At 41.0% G+C, this 21,440-nt stretch overlaps 1 protein-coding gene across 1 annotated transcript in view; it reads right to left on the reverse strand.

Annotated features, from left to right (window-relative positions):
* The window catches only part of LOC126426633 (putative sodium-dependent multivitamin transporter), a 67,534-nt gene that overhangs the window by 19,476 nt on the left and 26,618 nt on the right, over positions 1-21,440 (reverse strand). Inside the window, exons 2-4 of the mRNA XM_050088521.1 lie at positions 7,707-7,853; positions 4,224-4,448; positions 305-456 (exon numbers count right to left, since the gene is read on the reverse strand). Of these exons, the coding sequence (XP_049944478.1) occupies positions 305-456; positions 4,224-4,448; positions 7,707-7,853 (524 nt within the window). The remainder of the gene's footprint in view (positions 1-304; positions 457-4,223; positions 4,449-7,706; positions 7,854-21,440) is intronic.

Genomic DNA, 21,440 nt, shown 5'->3' on the forward strand with positions numbered 1-21,440 from the left:
AAACCTTCCCCCAAGGGGATCAAAAGAATGTGTGCCTTCAAGGTTATAAACTAAATATTTTAATGTCATGCAGGTGATAGCAAAGGTGATATAATGTGTGAAAAAAGGGAAAAAAATTGAATTTTGTGAGAGTCCAGGTAGCAGGTACACTTAACAATACATCTCACGTCAACTGAAGAAGATGACTGCGTCAGTCGTTGAAGTATCGTGTGGAATAATGGAACTGACAACTCTGCTGAGCACCCAAAAGTACAGTGTTAATTTATGACGCTGCGGAAATGTTTGAGGAGATGCTGCGGCCAACCTTGGGTCCTGGGTGGGCGGCGGCGGTGTGGCCGTTATGTTGAAGTCGCAGCCATCCGTCCTCGTGGGCAGCCTTACTGCGTCCGGCCGGGGGACGCCGAAGCCGACCCACATGGAGAAGGCGAGCCCTGTGGCAAGGCCCGTTATGGCTCCCTGCAAAACCGTCACGTAGCAGTAGGCCTCAGTGGGAAGAGGTGATGAAAAATAGTCAAAAGAGTCTGCAGGCATCTGAGAAAAGTTCACGTCGCTCTTTCAGTTGACGGTGAGCAGAAAGAACTGAAGGATGAGAAAGCCTCGTGGGCATCTGTAGATATTTATGCAATCTGGGCAAGACTAATACTGCCATTTCTGATACCAAAGTATTTGGGAAATTTGTGTCGATTGTTAAGAAAAGTAACGAGGAAAAATGTCACTGATTACTACCCTTAAAAGTGAAGCAACGGGAAACGAACTTAACCATGCAGTGGGTTCACCATTTTTCGTAACACAAGCTGGCATACGGTATACTTTGTACACTTGTAAAGAGTAGTGGTCTTTATGATACCGAGATTAAGATGTGTGAGCAAAATCATTGTTTAATCTTAGTTTGATTACACAACCGTATAATAAACTTACATACCCTTGCTAAAGCATTGCTTAACTAAACTATAATGAAATAAACTTTCATTACGTCGATCTGTTGCCAAGGATAGGTGTTACTTCTCGGTAATGACCCATGGTATACAGCTGCATCAGACCCCAACCAACCAATTATTTGATTACTAATTAACTCGTAGAGAACAGCTTCATTAGGGGGTTTTGCTGCTAGCTCACCATCTGTGTCACTTTCGTGCGTGACCCATGAATTTTGTTTGTTTCCTAACACGCTGTTTATTTTATGTTACTGCTAATCACTTGGACATATGTCAATCACCAACCTAGCTGATGCAAAAACGAAGGAATTGGTATAGCCCCACAACTGTGAAACAACAATGGAATAGTGCAAAACAGTGTCATTTGTGTTGGCGGACTTTTTACTGATTGCTGCCGCTTAATGATGTTGGCAAAGATACGGACATTCTATAGTTCACAAAGCTGACCATCAACTGAGCTGTGTGTTAATAAATGTGAAGAGAAACGAACACATTGTTCCACAGTGTTGGGATATCATTTAATAACAGTGCACCACATTCAACTATCAAGCAGCAGAAGGTGCAGATGTTTATGTGCAAGTTCAGTAAGCTAAAACTGTTATATGACATATACTGAGCTGTTACAATTCTCGCAATGTCTGTCTCAGTTTCACGGATGGCTGCCGTCAGGTCAGTAAGTTGACCTTAACACTGGAATAGCAGTCTTGCATGGCTAAAACTGGTGTCTCATGCGTCAATTCCTTTACAGATACAAAGCGAGCTGGTGCATTGGTTAGCACGCTGGACTCCTACCTGGGAGGGCCACAGTTCAAATCTGTGTCTCGTCATCCACATTTAGGTTTTCCATGATTTCTCAAAATGAATCCAGCCAAACTCCAGGATGATGCCTTTGGAAGGGCATAGCAAATTTTTTTCCACATCCTTGAACATCCTGAGCTTCTGCTCCGTCTATTGATCTCAATGTTGACTGGATTAAATACTAATGTTTCCTTCCTTTCTTTCTTTCTTCCTTCCTTCCCTTCACACATGTATTGCATATTCTCAGGACCCTCCCAAGTCCTGGTTTTTCAGAACTTTTGCTACAACTGGTTTCGAGATTTCATTTTATAATCATTCTTAGTATTATCTTCGGACAGGTGATATGAAAGCCTACACAAGCTATCATCCATTTTTTAACTGAGTGCTATCAGGTTCCCTCCTTTTATAATACCTTTTATCTTTCATTTATTCACACTTAAGGATCTATCAGAGTACTGCTCATCCTAATTGACAATTATTTTATAGACCGATCTAAAGCAAAAGGGCTAATCATTGCAGTTGGCACTATGGCACTATTAGTTCCTTTCTCAGGGAACAGAGATGGATAGATTGGGGAATGTTAGAAGGAGGGGTAGCTCACCTGGACACCAGAATGAAAAGGAGCCACTGATTGTGACAATGAGGGCAGAGAGGATGAAGGAGGGAAAGGGAAACTTTTCTGAAAAAGAGAAATACCTTAATTTCTAACACATATTTAAGTAAGTTTTTTCTGGAAGAATTTGTTTGGAATGTGTCATTATATGGAAGTTAGACAAAAACAATAAACACTACAGACAAAAAGAAAATAGAACGTTTTCAAAATGGGTGCTACAGAAGAATGCTAAGAGACATGTGGGTTGTTTGGATAATTACGGAAGAGGTACCAAATCAAAATGGAGAGAAAATAATTGTGGCACACCTGAAAAAAGATCAGATGAGTGGTACACATCTGGAGGCATCAAAGAATCATCAGTTTGGTAACGGACGGTAAGTATGGGGGACAGAAATTGCAGAGGGAGACCGAGGCTCAAACACAGCAAGCAGGTTCAAGTGATGAAGGTTGCAGTCATTAAGCAGCTTAGACATGACGTGTTTGGGGAGAGCTGTATGTAACCAGTTTGTTGGTGATGTTCAGTATGTAATGGAACAGCTCGATAGTATCAGTGAAGTATGTGATAGACTCCTAATTTCCTTTATGGTACAACAAGATATCTTCCACAATTTTTTTGGATTACAACATTAAAAAATTAGTGTAACATTCACACACAAACTAACAAAAATTTATATAAGGAAAAATATTTTCACACAAATAATGTAATTTTAAAACTGTCATGCATATTTTGTGCATTCATGTAACTAGAAACATTCTCCCCCTCCTCCTCCTCACCATCACCACAATTACTGCTACTGTTGGCATTAACATTGGATACTGAACTGGCTCTGAGCACTATGGGACTTAACATCTATGGTCATCAGTCCCCTAGAACTTACAACTACTTAAACCTAACTAACCTAAGGACAGCACACAACACCCAGCCACCACGAGGCAGAGAAAATCCCTGACCCCGCCGGGAATCGAACCCGGGAACCCGGGTGTGGGAAGCGAGAACGCTACCGCACGACCACGAGATGCGGGCTGATACTGAACTACAAAAATTAAAAATTAATTATAAATGAAATATGCAAGAAGTTGCTTATATTTACGATGTGATTGATACTTACAGCAAGCAATATCTTTGGATGTTTTGGACCCACTGATCCTTGGCGAGCAGCACCAGTTACAGTCTGACATGTTTTGGAAGTAAGTTTCCGTGTAGCATAAAGGCAAGGTGCATTGTGTTGTACAGGATGCGACAATTCAGATAGGGATTGTGAGGGTAAGATTAGAATAATTACTGCATGAACAGAGGCATTCAAAAATCATTCTTCCTGCAGTCCGTACGTGAATGCAATGGGAAGAAATCCTAATAACTGGTACAGTGGGACATACCATCTGTTACGCACTTCACAGTGATGTGTATGGTAGAAATATAGATGTAAATTATCAGTAAAGATTGAATGAAATGTGGAGAAAAGAAGTAACCTGCCTGTTACAGATCCTTTAATATAGTACACACAACGAAATTTGAACCCTAAAATCTCTTCCGCATCTGTAGATGCCTTGTGCAAGCCACAACAAACCCTGATAATGAATTAACACTGAATGGCAGATAAAACAAAATCATTTATTTCAACACTGACAGAAAAACAGGTCTCATGTCGTCTCTTGTATGTACTTCTGGGAACACTGAGGGGTAATGGTACAAACAGATCACTGTGGGAGTTTGTCAGGTTTGCTATGTCTCATCTGCTTTACTTCAGTTATTTCATCACAGTGCCAATAACAATAGATAAGAGAGTTAACTACCGGTATACCTCGGCATCCCAGTTCTACACACCAGACCTCTCTAGCAGAGTCTCTGGCGAGGCAGCAGGACGAGGAGTACGTACCGGCTCGTTGGCGTGGGGCAGGAACATGCCGAGCGAGAAGAAGCCGAGCACGGGTCCGCCGACGGCGCCGAATATCGTGAGGCTGGCCTGCAGCACGCCACCGAGGAACTGCGCCATGAAAGCCAGTCCCAGAAACAGCAGTCCGAACACCAGTGCCAGCAGCTTCCCCACAAGCGGCGACCGCGACTCCCCCAGCGGGTGGCCTCGGTACCGCACGTACAGTGGCTGCCGAACACCGCAAAACTGCGTCACCGTTTCGTCATGAATGGCAATCGCACAGCTGGCTAGCGACCACGTACGCAGAGCCCCTGCAGTAGCACGGGAACCGATACCTGTCTCCGCAATGTTCCGGCGGTGGTCTCTCGGCAGTCTGCTCACGGTATCGTGACAGTAATCCGTGTTTACACCGATAGGCCAAAATTGTGAGGCCGCTGCCTATTGCCAGATTCAGTGCAGCCTGGTGCACTGTAGGTATCTGATGTGAGAACAAGTGGCTACGAGCACTGTGGAAACTGCACAGCTCATTGGATTTTGCCATACTACCGTCATTAGCATCTACGGACAGTGGTCGAAGGGTGGTGGAATCTAAAGTCGGTGACAAGGTGTTTAATGTCTGTGCCAGTTAACAGAGTGTGGAGGTCGGTGGCTTGCCTGCTCTGTGAAGAAGCACGGATGGCAGTCTCAGCGATATCTGAACGAATTCACCATAAGCGGCGAGAACTAGCGGAAACTAGCAGTAAGCTCTTACATCTCCATTTATACATCAGTAACATAATGCAGTGTTATGACTGGAAGGTGGACTGTCTATGGTTCAGGACCATGGACCTCAGTGCAGAAATGGCAACTAATAGGCAAAAGAGGAAATTCGATGGCCTACAGAAAGGCAGAGGTGAAACATCAGTCGCTGGCAACTCTCGAACTGTGATTAACATGTCTGGGAGAGAATTAACAAAAGAGGAACATTCAGTTCTGTCGAAAGGAGGCAACTTTCCAGTCACGCCACTAAAGGTTCCTAAGGAGGACATTATAGCGAATGTGGAGGCAGGGATCCGTTTGTTACCATCGCACTCCGCGGATGAAATCGGGACTGAAACAGCCAGAATATTACGCCAAGCGAAACCATCTACCAGCAATTTGTCTCAATCGGAAAGGAGGGCACTGAGGGAGATCAATGCGCGTAAGAGCATTATTGTACTTGCAGCTGATAAAGGAAATGCTACGGTTTTGCTGAACACCGAAGATTATCACAAGAAGATTAGTGACCTTTTGGATCCCACTATGTACAAAAAGCTTCAGAAGGATCCTACAACCAAAATATTGAGAAATACCAATCAACTGGTGAAACAATCTTCTCTTTCTTTGGATGATAAAAAACAACTCTGCAAAACGAAGCTTATCCACAAAGACTTTTTGGACTCCCAAAGGTGCATAAACCACAGGTCCCGTTGAGACCAATTGTGAGTGCCATAGGATCTCCGACACAAGAGGTGGCCAGATATCTCACCTGCTTGCTGCAACCACACATCGGCAGAACGGACAGTTACATTAACAACTCGGCGCATTTTATTGAAAAACTGAGGGAGATTAACATCAGCCCAAGTGATATTCTTGTGAGCTTCGATGTAGTGTTTACCATTGTGCCTGTAAACGAAGCTATTTCATATATAGCAGATATTTTTACGACTGACATAGTGGCTTTATTTAAACACTGCCTGACGACAACTTATTTCCAGTATAACTAGTTTTATGAACAGATCGACAGGGTGGCTAAGGGAAGCCCTCCCAGCCCAGCTGCTGCCAATTTATTTATGGAGATCTTCGAACAGCCAACGCTGCAGACTGCCAGTAAAAAGCGTGCTAAATGGTACCGCTATGTTGATGACACATTTGTAGTGTGGATTCATGGTGAAGAAGAGTTGGATGTCTTCTTGGTGCACCTGAACAGCATTAATCCGAAGATACAGTTTACGATGGAGAAAAAGAGCAATGGTCAACTCAATTTCCTGGATGTGTCGGTAATTAAACGGGTGGATGGGATGCTGGGCCACAAAGTATATAGAAAGAACACTCACACGGATTGATACCTTCACAAGGAATCTAACCATCATCCTAGGCAAAAAAGAGGTGTCATTAAAACCTTGGTGGCCAGAGCCAACAAAATCAGCTATGTCCAGAGCAACAATGGTCACCTACTGGAAAAGTTTTCCTACCATTTATTAATAAGGTTACGGACTGTGTCGGGAAAGTTCTGGCCAAGTATGGGATCGAAACAATCTTCAGACCCACCAAGAAGATTAAGGAATATTTAAGAACTGCAAAAGACGCCCGACATCCCCTAGCAACACCTGGGGTATACAAAATTCCATGCAGTTGTGGACAAGTATATATTGGAACAACGAAAAGAAGTGTAAATACACGCTTAGCTGAACATAAAAGAAACTGTCGCTTAGGACACATCAAAAAATCGGCCGTAGCTGAGCATGTTTTTCGAGATGGGAATCATGAAATTAAATTTAATGAGACAAGTGTTCTAGCACGAACATCCCATTATCATGCGCGCTACTACTTATAATGATTATAATGTGAAAGTATGATTAATGACGCATCAAATGTATGTAAACGTGTCAAATGAGCTAGAAGAGAGATTGCATAATCAATGAAAAAGATATTTATTTATTCAGGTCTAACATTAAAACCTCTAAAATGACAGGCATCATCAATTTAATTACAGCTACCATGCTCTTAAGCAGAGAGAATGATAAAATATTTTGTACATTTTTAGTTTAGTCAGCACAATAGACACACATTCATACTTGTTTACTTTTGCAGAATTATGTTATGCTTTTCCTTTTTAACAAGAAGAAACAAGAAAGCTTGTACTTATTGGCTCCGTTCTCACCTGATAGAAGCATGTAATGGATTTATCATCATTCTCACATCCCCAGCTGGACCTGTAAGAGCTTTGGCAACTATCTACTTATCATATTTCTTTTTGTTTCGCATTTGTTGTGTGGATCACTTGGCTCCCAGAAGCATATATGATACATATAGTGCTGTATCACCAACATTACTTGGTTTTTTTTCCAGACCACTCCATCACTCACTCCAATTCAACCAGTGGAACAAGTGAGAGTGTAAGTAACTGTGAACCAAATGTAATCAAAGGCTGTTCGCTTACGTACCATTTACAAAAGACAGAACATTTCTTGGCAGATGCTCATTCTCCTGTATCTTCTCCTGCGCAAACCAGGCTCCAGACAACAAAAATGATCTACAATTCAAAACAAATAAGAAAGTAGGCCCATCCAGTTAATGCATTTAAAAACAAACACACACACACACACACACACACACACACACACACACACACACACATACATGTGCACAAACACCATACATCAACTGTTTTCAATACAGGGACATATGACATCCATCCACCCATAGCCCACATATTCCTCTCATCGCAGCTGCAGTAGGCCTCACCTTAAAGTAATCCTCCAATGTGACGGCAGCCAGCGAGTTGACGGCCGACGAGACGGTGCTCAGGAAACCACTGAAGATGCCAGCGACGAAGAGGCCCGGCAAGCCCGGCATGCCGCTCATTGTGTCCACCACATACAACGGCATCAGCTGCAAATGAAGTGCTCCTGTCATTCCGAGGGTAGCTGCATTACATCCAGCACAGGAGACCGTGACAGCGCTGACTCGGGTAAACACAGGATGGACCGACATCTGCCTGATATCTTGTCAAATACCTCTCAGTTCAATTACCACAACTGCATTGTAATTTGGAACTTCCTAGCAGTCTAAAACTTGGTTCGGACCAGGATTCAAACCTGAAATGTCACCATTCAGTGGAATGCTCTTCCTGGCTGAACTACCCTGGTACAGTTGGCACCCCGTCCTCACAGTCTGACTATTGCCAGTGCCTCTCCAGTATTTTTCAAACTTCACGCAAGACTACCAGTACTCCTTGCTCTATCACAAAATTATCTCAAATTACCTATTAAATTATGTAACAAGAACCAAATTTGTTACTGAAATAAAGCATCTAATTTAATTAGATACCTAGATACCTATTTACTGTGAAAAATCGGAAAGAAAGTTTATGATATTGCTGTAAGTTTTACTGGAGTCAAGAGTAATAATTATATACACTGCCTGGCCAAGAAAGTGAAGCACTCTGAAGACTGATCAGATGTTAATGTAACAGAGCATGCATACATGCACACACGTACACGCGCACACACATGCACGCACCCGCACATGCACGCGCGCGCGCGCACACACACACACACACACACACACACACACACACACACACACCTGCAACAGGTAGAATGGCCATAAGAGTGCATTACTGTTTTTTATGTTTTGTGTTGTTACCAGGTCTGATACAACATAAAAAAGGCATGAACAGATTAGGACATTAAGTGGTCACTGTGAAGGAGACAGAGAAGCTGCATAATCATGTGAGAAGCGTTATCAGCACCTGCAGAGGCCTCATATTGAGTTTCCATTTGGGCAGATTTTCTAATTATGCAATATCCAAATTAAATTTTTGAAAACAGCTACAAGTCACACTTTTTTTGTTGTATTGACTGGTTTCACTCTTCAGATTAACAAGAGCATCATCAGAATATACACTGTAAAAGATAAAAATTGAGGCAATACAGGAAACTTACACTGACATCACATGAAGTACATATTCTCCTTCCAGTATGGTGATTTACATTTAAAGTTGGCTGACAGGCCTAAAGATTAATGTGGCTCTACTATAGTACTTAAACTTGTGTTTAAAGCACAGCAGTAAACAATGACATAGATATGACAGCACGAGAGGAACATACAAGTAAATCTGTAAAAATCAAAATATCTTTCAAAATACATTATAAAAATACATATTTAAAATATCCATTCAAAAATGCACTCAAAACTACTGTTTTTAAAGATATTTCTAATAGGATGATATGGCAAGTAATATATGTTTCCAGAATGAGATTTTCACTCTGCAGCGGAGTGTGCGCTGATATGAAACTTCCTGGCAGAGTAAAACTGTATGCCGGACTGAGACTTGAACTCAGGATCTTTGCCTTTCGTGGGCAAGTGCTCTACCAAGCTCTACCACCTGGGCTACCCAAGCACGACTCACGCCCCGTCCTCAAAGCTTTATTTCTGCCAGTACCTCATCTCCTAACTTCCAAACTGTATATTAAATCATATACACACATCAAAAAAAGCTTTGCATCACCCCGGTTCCCAGAACTCCTGAAGACAGATATTGTCTGTGGATATTGTAATATTGTATCACAGACACAGTCCCTTTGACTGTTCAGAGCTCCACTAAAAGTGCCTAAAGATGTAAACAACCATGCATGAGCAGCACCTGTAATCTCCCCACGGAAAATTACCCTCTACCACGCAATAATTAATAATGGTCAACCAAATCATCCACATGTATTTACGTTTCAAAAGTATCTGATCAGATTTTCTAGTAATATATGCGCCGACAGCTCGTCGACGCCAAGGTATTTTTCTAGTACGTTTATTCTTTGGAACAACAGAGGTACAGAAATGTATGCTCCATGGTTATTATAGAGAGAGAAGGGAAGAGCTTCGGAAGTATCGGTTGGAAGGTTGTTGGATTGCTAAAAGAGATTTTTTTTTTACTCTTCTTCGCTCTAAAGCGAGTTAGGAAAGTTTGTGCCGCTAGCATGATAGGTAAAGAGAAAGAAAAACCTGTAAAAGCAAATTACATGAGACTTGGAACCAACAGAAAACGGAACATGTACGGAAATGGATTCAATATACAATTTGCCTCAGAAATAAGGTTTGTGACCATTTTATTCTAGAGTGAATGACGAATGAGTTCCCTGTCTGAATCATTGAAGATTGTCTGGGCCCTGTAATTAATTGGGAAGTTTCAGCTGTGACGAAGAGAGCCTGCAATCTCTGAGTTTTTATAAATCGTCCAAAAAGGCTTCGTCCACATCTGAAATTTTAGATCTGTCGTGAACTGAACGAATTGTTCAAACGATCGATTTTTCCCAACTGAATGCAGCGCTTAATAATAATAACAAATGCAAAGATCTTTTCTAGCAAGCCAGCCGCTGAATATTAAGACGAAGGGCTCCACCAGAGATTCTACCAGGCTGATTTCACGTAATTAATATATTTAAACTGTACACAGATAAAGGACAGATAGAGAGAGAGAGAGAGAGAGAGAGAGAGAGAGAGAGAGAGAGCGAATGGAATTCGAGAATTTACACAGAATCCTCCATTAGCATAATTGTTTGTGTGTCTTTTCACGGATCAGCCTAATTAGAAAACACGAAGCCATGACTTTATTGTACTGATTTATGTGTGAAAGTGAAAGAGCAATAAAGGCGACAGATACACTTCTGTACAGACAAAACATTACACCAAGTTAGCGGCAAGCTGCATTCACATAGACTTTCATCATTTAAAAAGTAGAGTAGAATTCATTATAATGGCCAATCCGCGACAGGACACGTTTTTGGACGTTGTTAAAATAATTTTGTTCTCTGTTTCATGTGAACTACGACGAGATAACTTAACTTGGAAAAGAGAAGAAATACTCACAGGAAAATTAAGTGGATCTACAAATAAAAGCAGCACGCTGGGCGCAGAAAAAAGGCCAGATCTATAATTTTTTATTAGAGCTTGCTAGTATTGAGGAAGTAGACGTAGATTTGAACATTTACTAAATGTGTTCACACCAGACGTAGTTTGATTGACCTGCACTAGTTGCATTTACCTGTATAAGTACTATAAGAAAGTAGCCACAGAAGTATTGTTGTGTGAAGGGAGATATATACATATTGACTGTAGAACATTTATATGGTTTTAACTAGGGCAATGTTTAAGATGAGTCAAGCAGAGCAGAGCAACACGCAACAGCCTTCAGCTGTGAGCACGGATAATAGTGATGTAGTAAGAAGTGTTGTAGAACCGATCGCTACAGATAGTGCAATAGAACACCCGGTAGACACGGCTGGAGATGTAACAGCAAGTATGCAACATGGATTAGATCCATTCGTAATTATCATGAGACAGATGCAGATGATAACCGAGAGCATGAATAATATGAAAACCGACATTAATGCGAAGTTAGCCTCAGTTACCGAGGGGCAAAATGATTTGAATGCGAAATTAGCCTCAGTTACTGAGGGGCAGGAAAATCTGAAAGCTGAGATTAAGCAGCAGTTACACGACAGTTTTTCCGAATTAGAGCAGCGGATAGAGGCGAAGACAAAGGAACTTAAAGATCAGGCCGAAGAGACGGAACGAAAATTAACTGCACAAATAGAATTGGTGAAAGCTCAATGTGAGGAATCTACTCACCGCGTACGTGTAGAAATGAAGGAGTATGTGGCTATTAAGATAGATACCGTACGGGAACAGGTGGAAATGGTTCCGCAGTTAGTACAAAAGCAAGATGCCATGTCATGTGCAATTGCGCAACTTCCTGAATTGGCACGTACGCAGACGAACCTAAAGGAAAGTGTGGAACATCTGACAGAACGTCAAGAGGTTATAGACCATCAGATTAATGTATTAACGGGTAAATTATCCGAAATCACATTAGAAAACAAAAGGCTAATGTGTGAAAACGTTGAGCAAAATGTTAAAGCAGCATTCCAGAGTCTATGCGGCAAACAGGAAGAGAATTTGTTTGCGAAAGGACTTGAGGAAGTGCGACAGCAGTTAGGGGCTGATTTCGAGCATTGGAAACAAACGATAGCAGAGTCGATACGCGTTTCATAACAAGGCTCAGAACAAATGAATACAGGCCAGCAGCAAAAGTTGGCAGCGACTATAGAGCCAGTTACTGCACATTCGTACACAATACCGACTTGTGTAAGTAACTCAAATATTAAATTGCCACGAGCTAGTTGTTCGCGTGAAGTTTTATCTGACGGAGATTACGAAAGCCTTTGCCATGCCGAAGAAAAAATGATAAAGCATCGGCAATTTCAGATTTTTAACACTGATAAAAGGGGGGTCCATCCGATTGTTTTTATTCGAAGTTTTAGAGGAGTGCTACCCAGAAATTGGTCGGAGTGGCAGAAGATCAGTTTCGTTACGGGGTATATACAAGGTTCGGGGCCGATCTGGGCCTCGGACATGACTTCTGTATGCTCGACCTATGACGATTTTGAGAAAGCGTTTTTAGCAAAATTCTGGTCAGAAGGGGTACAGGAACACCTAAGGCAGGAGGTGCTCTACCCAGAGCCGTTCTCTTTTTCAAAAAGAAGCCTTAGGAAGTATTTTGAAAAATATATAAATAAAACTAGATATTGGGACAGACCTATGCCCTTGCCAGACATAATAAACATACTTAAGGCAAGACTACCAACTAGTATACGGAATCAATTAATTTACGGGAACGATAAAGACCTGGAGTCGTTCCTCACGACGTTAGACCATATAGACATTATAGAAGAGAACAACCAGAAAGCCCGTAACAACAGATTCCAATATAGGGAGATAGAACCTCCGCCAAATGGTAGGCAAGGGAACGCACAGAGATCGATAAATAGTGGAGAAACCCCTCAAAATCTCAATAATAATACCGGCAATAGTCTTGCGAGGGGCTATCCAAGGAACAACAGGAATGGGAAACGATACAATCCCGTATGGGGGAACGAAAGGAATTTCAGACCGCAAGCCTGGAACAATAACAGTAATAGAAAGTGGAATCAACTGGGGGGGAATAGATTCAAATAACCAACATCAGTGGGGACGGACATCTACGAATCAACCGGTAATTACCGAAGTGACGGACAATGTCAACCACCAGGCGAATCAAAATCCAACAAACTTGTAAGGACCCACTCGTGCCCCGGAGGAGCGGTCAACAATAGGTTGAGGGGCAACAGGATATGTGTGCCCATGCTAACGTATAATGATGGACGATTACTGGCAGATGAATTGACCGAGGACTTAGAACTCCAAGATGAGGATAAGGAACAGGTGGCAGTAGCCGAAGTGCAAGTCATTTTGGAGACTGTACCTATAGTGGCGGTTTTGGACACAGCTGCAACCACGAATGTTATTTCGGAGGCTCTATTCAACAAGATCAGAAATATAAGACGAGTACCAATTTTTCCAGTTTAAAATTGCAGAATAATAGGCGCCGTTGGGGCTAGATCGGCTAATGTAAAAGTGCAGTCACTACTTAGTGTAGAAGTCGGAAATGTAGCAATATTAAGCACATTCCTTGTTGTGAAAAATTTGGTGGTAGACTGCATTATAGGAGTCGACAGCCTACGTCAATACGGATGCAGAATAGATTTTAAAACAGGAAAAATTTGGTTAAATGTAAATAAACAAGAAATTGAGTTGGACTTGTTGAAAAAGGAAAGCCTTACCAGAAAATATAATAGTGGGAACAGTGTGCAAGTAATCAGGACTGCACAAAATTCTAAACAGTACGTGAATAATGAGTTCCAAGTCAAAGGAGATTTCGGTCAATTAGTGTATGAGAAGTTAAATGAATCCGACTGCATTATTGAAGAGCAGAAGAAGCAGCTCAAAGAATTATTATTAGTGTATGAAAACGTGTTTGACGAAAGGCCAGGAGTTATTAAGGGATACATATGCCATCTCTACGTTAAGCCACACAAACGTATTGTAGAACTTTCTATCCTGTTCCCTGGAGGTTAAAGGCTCAAGTTCAAAAAGAAATAGATCGCATGTTGAAATTGGGTTTGACCGAACCCTCTACAAGCCCATACTGCTCCCCATTGTTGGTCGTGCCAAAAGCAAATGGAACTGTGAGACTGGTACTCGACGCCAGGGAAATAAATAAAATCATAATTCCAGTAAGAACACATCCGGAAAACATAGATGAACTGATACAACAGTTCCAGGATGTCCAATATTTGACGAGCATCGATTTGCGGAGTTCGTATTGGCAGGTCAAGCTGGATGAGTTATCAAGGAAATATACAGCTTTCATTTATGCCGGAAGAAGTTACCAATTTACTGTAGTTCCTTTCGGACTCAACATTAGTGCTGGAATCTTTATAGCAGCTCTAGATTATGCTCTAGGCCCAGAACTAAGAAGCAGGATAACAGTATTTGTTGATGATATGCTTATTGTATCGAAGACCTGGGAGGAGCATATTACCTTACTGAGTCGGGTGTTGGACGTGTTCAAAACCATGGGAATAACTGCTAACCTACAGAAATCCCATTTTGCACTAAACAGAATCAAGTTCCTGGGGCATATAGTTGACGCAAAGGGAATTTTACCGACCAAGGAGAAGCTAATTGCGATTAGTAAGTTTCCAACACCGAGAAATAGGAGGCAATTAAAAGGGTTTATGGGTCTTGCCTCATTTTTTAGAAGATTTATAACGAATCAGGCCATGAATGCAGCAGCTCTAAATAGTTTGCTGAAGAAGGATGTGCCCTGGCTCTGGACATTAGAGTGTCAAGAAGCATTTGAAGAGATAAAGAAGCAATTAGTAAATGCACCGCTTTTGTACCATCCGGACATGCAAGAGGAATTCTACTTGTCAACAGATTCGTCAAATGTGGGTCTTGGAGTGTGCCTTTTCCAAGTACGCAAGATAAATGGACAGCTTACCTTTTGTCCTATTGCGTTTGCTAGTCGTGTTTTGTCCAACTGGGAACGAACGTACACGACGACAGAATTAGAGGCTCTTGCGGTCGTCTGGGGATTTAAAAAATTTCATTATTATTTATATGGGTCGAAGACTATCGTATATTGCGATCACCAATCATTAACGTTTTTACAAACGTGTAAACTGTTACACCCCAGGCTGGCTAGATGGACGCTCGCTCTGCAACAATACCAGTTTAAGATCGTACATGTCTCAGGGCAGCAAAACATTATTGCTGACGCTCTATCAAGGTCACCGCAGGGTTTAACAAAAGAGATTGAAGTAAATAATTCCTCAGAATTCCCTGTATTGCTGCTGCAGGAAAATCCATTTAAGACGTACTACGTCAATTTGTGTGTGCATATGGCCCAGTTACAGAAAAAGGATGCTCAATGGGGAAGTGTCATTCAAAGGTTACAACAGCAACCTTCGGATCAGATGGCAAACTATTACAAGCTGGTAAATGGCGTATTATTTTTCCGCTGTGGAAGGCCAAACAAAGTCCGCAAATAGAGAAACTTGTATGGTTCACTCATTTAACCTGGGGACATTTCGGTGCGACAAAATGTGCAGACAAGATAAGTGGGTACTGTTATTTTCCCAACATAAAGCACAGAGTGCATGAGGTCTTAAAGAGATGCATAATCTGTCAAAAAACAAAGCCGGATTCAAAAGGGACTAAGCATCCATTATGCTCTATATTAGTACAAGAACCAAAAGGATTAATTTCGTGCGATCTGTGTGGAGCGTTACCCACTTCAAGAGGTGGTGTTAAATATGTGTTGGCATTTCTCGATGTGTGTACGAAATATGTAAAGCTGTACCCGATAAAGGCGGCTACAGCCAAAGTAATTGTATTAAGATTAATAAGGGATTATCTTCCACATGTTGGTACACCTAAGGCGATCATAACAGACAATGCTAAAATATTCACGGGACTCCGATGGAAGCAGACTTTGTCTCAAGTCGGTGTGAAACATATACTAACATCATTTTACCACCCACAAGGCAATTTGGTTGAGAGGATTTTTAGAGAATTCAATTGATTTATGAGGACGTATTGCCATAATAAGCAAACTGCGTGGGCAAATTATGTGGAAGAGTTTGAGCAGATATACAATAACATGCCCCACCACTCAACTGGATATACACCTTGTGAATTGATGTTCGGAGCAAAAGAGGAAAACTTCTGGACTGACCATATCCCCAAAACTCAGGAAACTGAGATGCCTTGGGAAGAAAAAATAAGACAAGCTATCATAAATATGACGAAAAAGGCTGATCAAAGAAAACAACGATATGACAAATTAATCAAAAGGGTACAGACATACCATGTCGGAGAGAAGGTACTAGTTAAACGACATACCAAATCATCCGTAATAAAGAAAAGTATAAAGAAATGGGAGTTACTATATACTGGACCATACATTATCCTACAAATTCCGAATCCGGGGGCTTATCTGTTAGCATACCCGGGATCGAATAAAATAAAAGGGTTATTTTCTCATAACGACTTAAAAAAATATAATGAAGTTTAGAAGATAGTGAGGAATGGTGTTCCGAGTGACAGAAATGAACGCTCGTAAAAAACATAATAATAAACTGTGTGTGTGTGTAGTGATAGAAACCTTTAAATTGAAATAGTTAATCAGTGACATAGAGTATAGAAATAGTGACTAACTATTAATATCAAGTGTTGTAAAGAAGATAGTGGAGATAGGCTTCACCTGTGGTTTGGGTGAACATAGAACTTTAGCATTGCTAATGTCATTAAGAATGATTAAAGATCTAACTGACCGTCAAGAAGAATGAAATGTTTCCCGTAAATGAAGTTGAATAATCAAAAGAGGTTCCGAGTGAATATTCATATATAATCTCATGTGAACGCTTAGATGTGTAAACGTGTGAAGGGATGTGTTGTGGCAGTGAATTGTGAGTGACGGTTAACGCCGCAAAGATAATTTCCCGCGCAAAACAGTTGACGTCGGCGCGAGAGTTAAAATCGATATAGACGATACAGATATGCTTTGTAAGAGACTCGCACCAAACGCGAGGATAAACGGATTCATGTTGAACTTTAAAAGAAATAGGTGTTATAATTAGAAGTTAAGAGTTCTTAATTTATTAATGAATGATTAAAGAAAGTAATATTCATAGATTCAGTAGTAATTTAATGGTTCGTGTTCGTTTGGGAATTTTGTGTGAAAAATCCATTTCCATATATGAGCATGGATGAACACCGTATGAATCAGAGAGTAAATGGAAGAAGTGAATCCGCATTCCTCAATGCTAATAACTTTTACATTTCAGCACTCAAGCGTAGAAATATGTGTATTTAGAATAAAAAGTTTTGAGTATAGCTAAATTATATGACTTATCAAGTAAATATGGATGATGTCTTGGTATAAAATGAACTACACTTTCCATTATTCGATGATTTGAATCCAAAATCTATAGTAAGTTACATGAATCCTTTAAATTACGAAGAACAAATCAGTGATTGAAAATCCGTTAGAACTTTTGGACTTATAAGCACAAGTGGGGAAGCAAAGTCAAAAGGAGTATTCAAACGAGAGTAAATCGGATGATGCTTTTGGCAACATCATGAGTTAATGGTTGAATTCCTTGAAGTACGTCGTAACAAAAAGGATCCATGAAGCCATAAGGATTTTGCTTTCAAAAAGGAGAATCTTGGACGGTGCAACCTAACCAGTTCTCTTACAGGAAGAGTTTCCCTTTTGGTCATTACTAATTCTTTTGGAATGAATGTTGCATGTGAATTCGAGTATCCCCCTGTCCCTTCTACTCTTCCCATTATGGGCCGCGTAGAAGATCAACTACAAAGGGGGCCGCGTAGAAGAACGACTACAAATGTGGACGTCGGGGACATGCAAGACCCGGAGGAGTTTAGCACCGCAAGATATTGTCCAAGAAACAAGATTGTAAAACGAGAATTCACGTTATTTATTGTAAAACGTTTTTTTTTGCTAGAGGCACAAAGCACTCTTCTCCAAATCGTGATACAAATTGATCCCTGTCTTTCCTTTAGAGATCTATTTCAAAATTATATTTTTTTTCTTCTATAGGCTTTCCTATCTTCTATGTACCGTAGGCTGGGGGTCTAGGCTTAAGAGGTTTTCCAAGGTTTCCCTGCTTAAGAAAGTTCCCGAATGGGTAGACCCTGACATCAGTTCATGAAAGATCATCTTCCTTGGTTGTGCACAGCAAACATAACACCTAGATGCACGTAAAAGCAATACAGCCGCGGTACCTGTCTCTTCATTTCTTCTGTCTTCAACATTTCTTTTCTTCGTCTGTCTCAAATATAATATTCTTTTTCAGTCGGAGGACTGACCATCATCACTTCCGGGTTATCCACGCTAATAGATAGCTCGCGAAGTGTGTTCGGTGAATCAAAATTGAGCTCACAAACTTCGCTTGCTGCGAGGGGCATTGTAATCTCCCCACGGAAAATTACCCTCTACCACGCAATAATTAATAATGGTCAACCAAATCATCCACATGTATTTACGTTTCAAAAGTATCTGATCAGATTTTCTAGTAATATATGCGCCGACAGCTCGTCGACGCCAAGGTATTTTTCTAGTACGTTTATTCTTTGGAACAACAGAGGTACAGAAATGTATGCTCCATGGTTATTATAGAGAGAGAAGGGAAGAGCTTCAGAAGTATCGGTTGGAAGATTGTCGGATTGCTAAAAGAGATTTTTTTTTTTACTCTTCTTCACGCTAAAGCGAGTTAGGAAAGTTTGTGCCGCTAGCGTGATAGGTAAAGATAAAGAAAAACCTGTAAAAGCAAATTACATGAGACTTGGAACCAACAGAAAACGGAACATGTACGGAAATGGATTCAATATACAATTTGCCTCAGAAATAAGGTTTGTGACCATTTTATTCTAGAGTGAATGACGAATGAGTTCCCTGTCTGAATCATTGAAGATTGTCTGGGCCCTGTAATTAATTGGGAAGTTTCAGCTGTGACGAAGAGAGCCTGCAATCTCTTGAGTTTTTGTAAATCATCCAAAAAGGCTTCGTCCACATCTGAAATTTTAGATCTGTCGTGAACTGAACGAATTGTTCAAACGATCGATTTTTCCCAACTGAATGCAGCGCTTAATAATAATAATAACAAATGCAAAGATCTTTTCTAGCAAGCCAGCCGCTGAATATTAAGACGAAGGGCTCCACCAGAGATTCTACTAGGCTGATTTCACGTAATTAATATACTTAAACTGTACACAGATAAAGGACAGATAGAGATAGAGAGAGAGAGAGAGAGAGAGAGAGAGAGAGAGAGCGAATGGAATTCGAGAATTTACTCAGAATCCTCCATTAGCATAATTGTTTGTCTGTCTTTTCACGGATCAGCCTAATTAGAAAACACGAAGCCCTGACTTTATTGTACCGATTTATGTGTGAGAGTGAAAGAGCGATAAAGGCGACAGATACACTTCTGTACAGACAAAACATTACACCAAGTTAGCGGCAAGCTGCATTCACATAGACTTTCATCATTTACAAAGTAGTGAGAATTTATTATACACCTATTAGATGGAGGGGACTGACAACCAATCAGTTCCAGTGATTCCACCACGAAGGAGGTACACGGCTCATGTTGTCTATAGTTCAACCATGCCTAGACAGTTAATACTGCAGTTTGATCATGTCTGCATTGTAACTTTGTGCCAAGAAGGCTCTCAACAAAGGAAGTGTCCAGGTGTCTGAGTGTGAACCAAAGCGATGTTGTTCGGACAGGGAGAAGATACAGAGAGACAGAAACTGTTGATGACATGCCTCAATCAGGCCGTAATACTGCTGCAGTGGATGACTGCTACCTATAGACTATGGCTCAGAGGAACTCTGTCAGCAATGCCACGATGTTGAATAATGCTTTTTGTGCAACCACAGGATGTCATGACTCAACTCAAACTCTGCCCAATAGGCTGCACAGTCTGCAACTTCCCTCCCAACGTCCATGGCAAGATCCAGCTGTGCAACCACGACACTGTGCAGTGTGGTACAGTTGGGACCCTACAACAGGCCGAATAGATCACATCAGTGTATCAAGCGTTCATGACTAAGACATCATGAGTGAACTGCTTAATCTTCTTCAGCTCTTGCAATCATACTCTTAATACATAGTACATGGAACAGAAAATACATTGGATTAATTAATCATCATCATCATTTAAGACTGATTATACCTTTCAGCATTCAGTCTGGAGCATAGCCCCCCTTATAAAACTCCTCCATGAGCCCCTATTCAGTGCTAACATTGGTGCCACTTCTGATGTTAAACCTATTACTTCAAAATCATTCTTAACCGAATCCAGGTACCTTCTCCTTGGTCTGCCCCGACTCCTCCTACCCTCTACTGCTGAATCCATGAGTCTCTTGGGTAACCTTGCTTCTCCCACGCGAGTAACATGACCCGACCATCTGAGCCTGTTCGCCCTGACTGCTACATCTATAGAGTTCATTCCCAGTTTTTCTTTGATTTCCTCATTGTGGACACCCTCCTGCCATTGTTCCCATCTACTAGTACCTGCAATCATCCTAGCTACTTTCCTATCCGTAACCTCAACCTTGTTGATAAGGTAATCTGAACCCACCGAGCTCTCGCTTCCATACAACAAAGTTGGTCGGAAGATTGAATGGTGCACAGATAACTTACTCTTGGTACTGACTTCCTTCTTGCAGAAGAGAGTAGATCGTAGCTGAGCGCTCACTGCATTAGCTTTGCTACACTTCGCTTCCAGTTCTTTCACTATGTTGCCATCCTGTGAGAATATGCATCCTAAGTACTTGAAACTGTCCACCTGTTCTAACTCTATTCCTCCTATTTGGCACTCAATCCATTTATATTTCTTTCCCACTGCCATTACTTTCGTTTTGGAGATGCTAATCTTCATACCATAGTCCTTACATTTCTGATCTAGCTCTGAAATATTACTTTGCAAACTTTCAATCTAATCTGCCATCACAACTAAGTCATCCGCATATGCGAGACTGCTTATTTTGTGTTCACATATCTTAATCTCACCCAGCCAGTCTATTGTTTTCAACATATGATCCATAAATAATATGAACAACAGTGGAGACAGGTTGCAGCCTTGTCTTACCCCTGAAACTACTCTGAACCATGAACTCAATTTACCGTCAACTCTAACTGCTGCCTGATTATCCATGTAAAGACCTTTAATTGCTTGCAAAAGTTTGCCTCCTATTCCATAATCTCATAGAACAGACAATAACTTCCTACTAGGAACCCAGTCATATGCCTTTTCTAGATCGATAAAGCACAGATACAATTCCCTGTTCCACTCATAACACTTCTCCATTATTTGCCGTAACAAACTGACAAACTCTAAGAGGCCTAAACCCACACTGATTGTCATCCAATTGGTCCTCAACTAATACTCGCACTTTCCTTTCAACAATACCTGAGAAGATTTTACCCACAACGCTGATTAAAGAGATACCTCTATAGTTGTTACAATCTTTTCTGTTTCTATGTTTAAAGATTGGTGTGATTACCGCTT

The sequence above is a fragment of the Schistocerca serialis genome, chromosome 11 (assembly GCF_023864345.2).
Source record: "Schistocerca serialis cubense isolate TAMUIC-IGC-003099 chromosome 11, iqSchSeri2.2, whole genome shotgun sequence".
NCBI classification, from domain to species: domain Eukaryota; kingdom Metazoa; phylum Arthropoda; class Insecta; order Orthoptera; family Acrididae; genus Schistocerca; species Schistocerca serialis.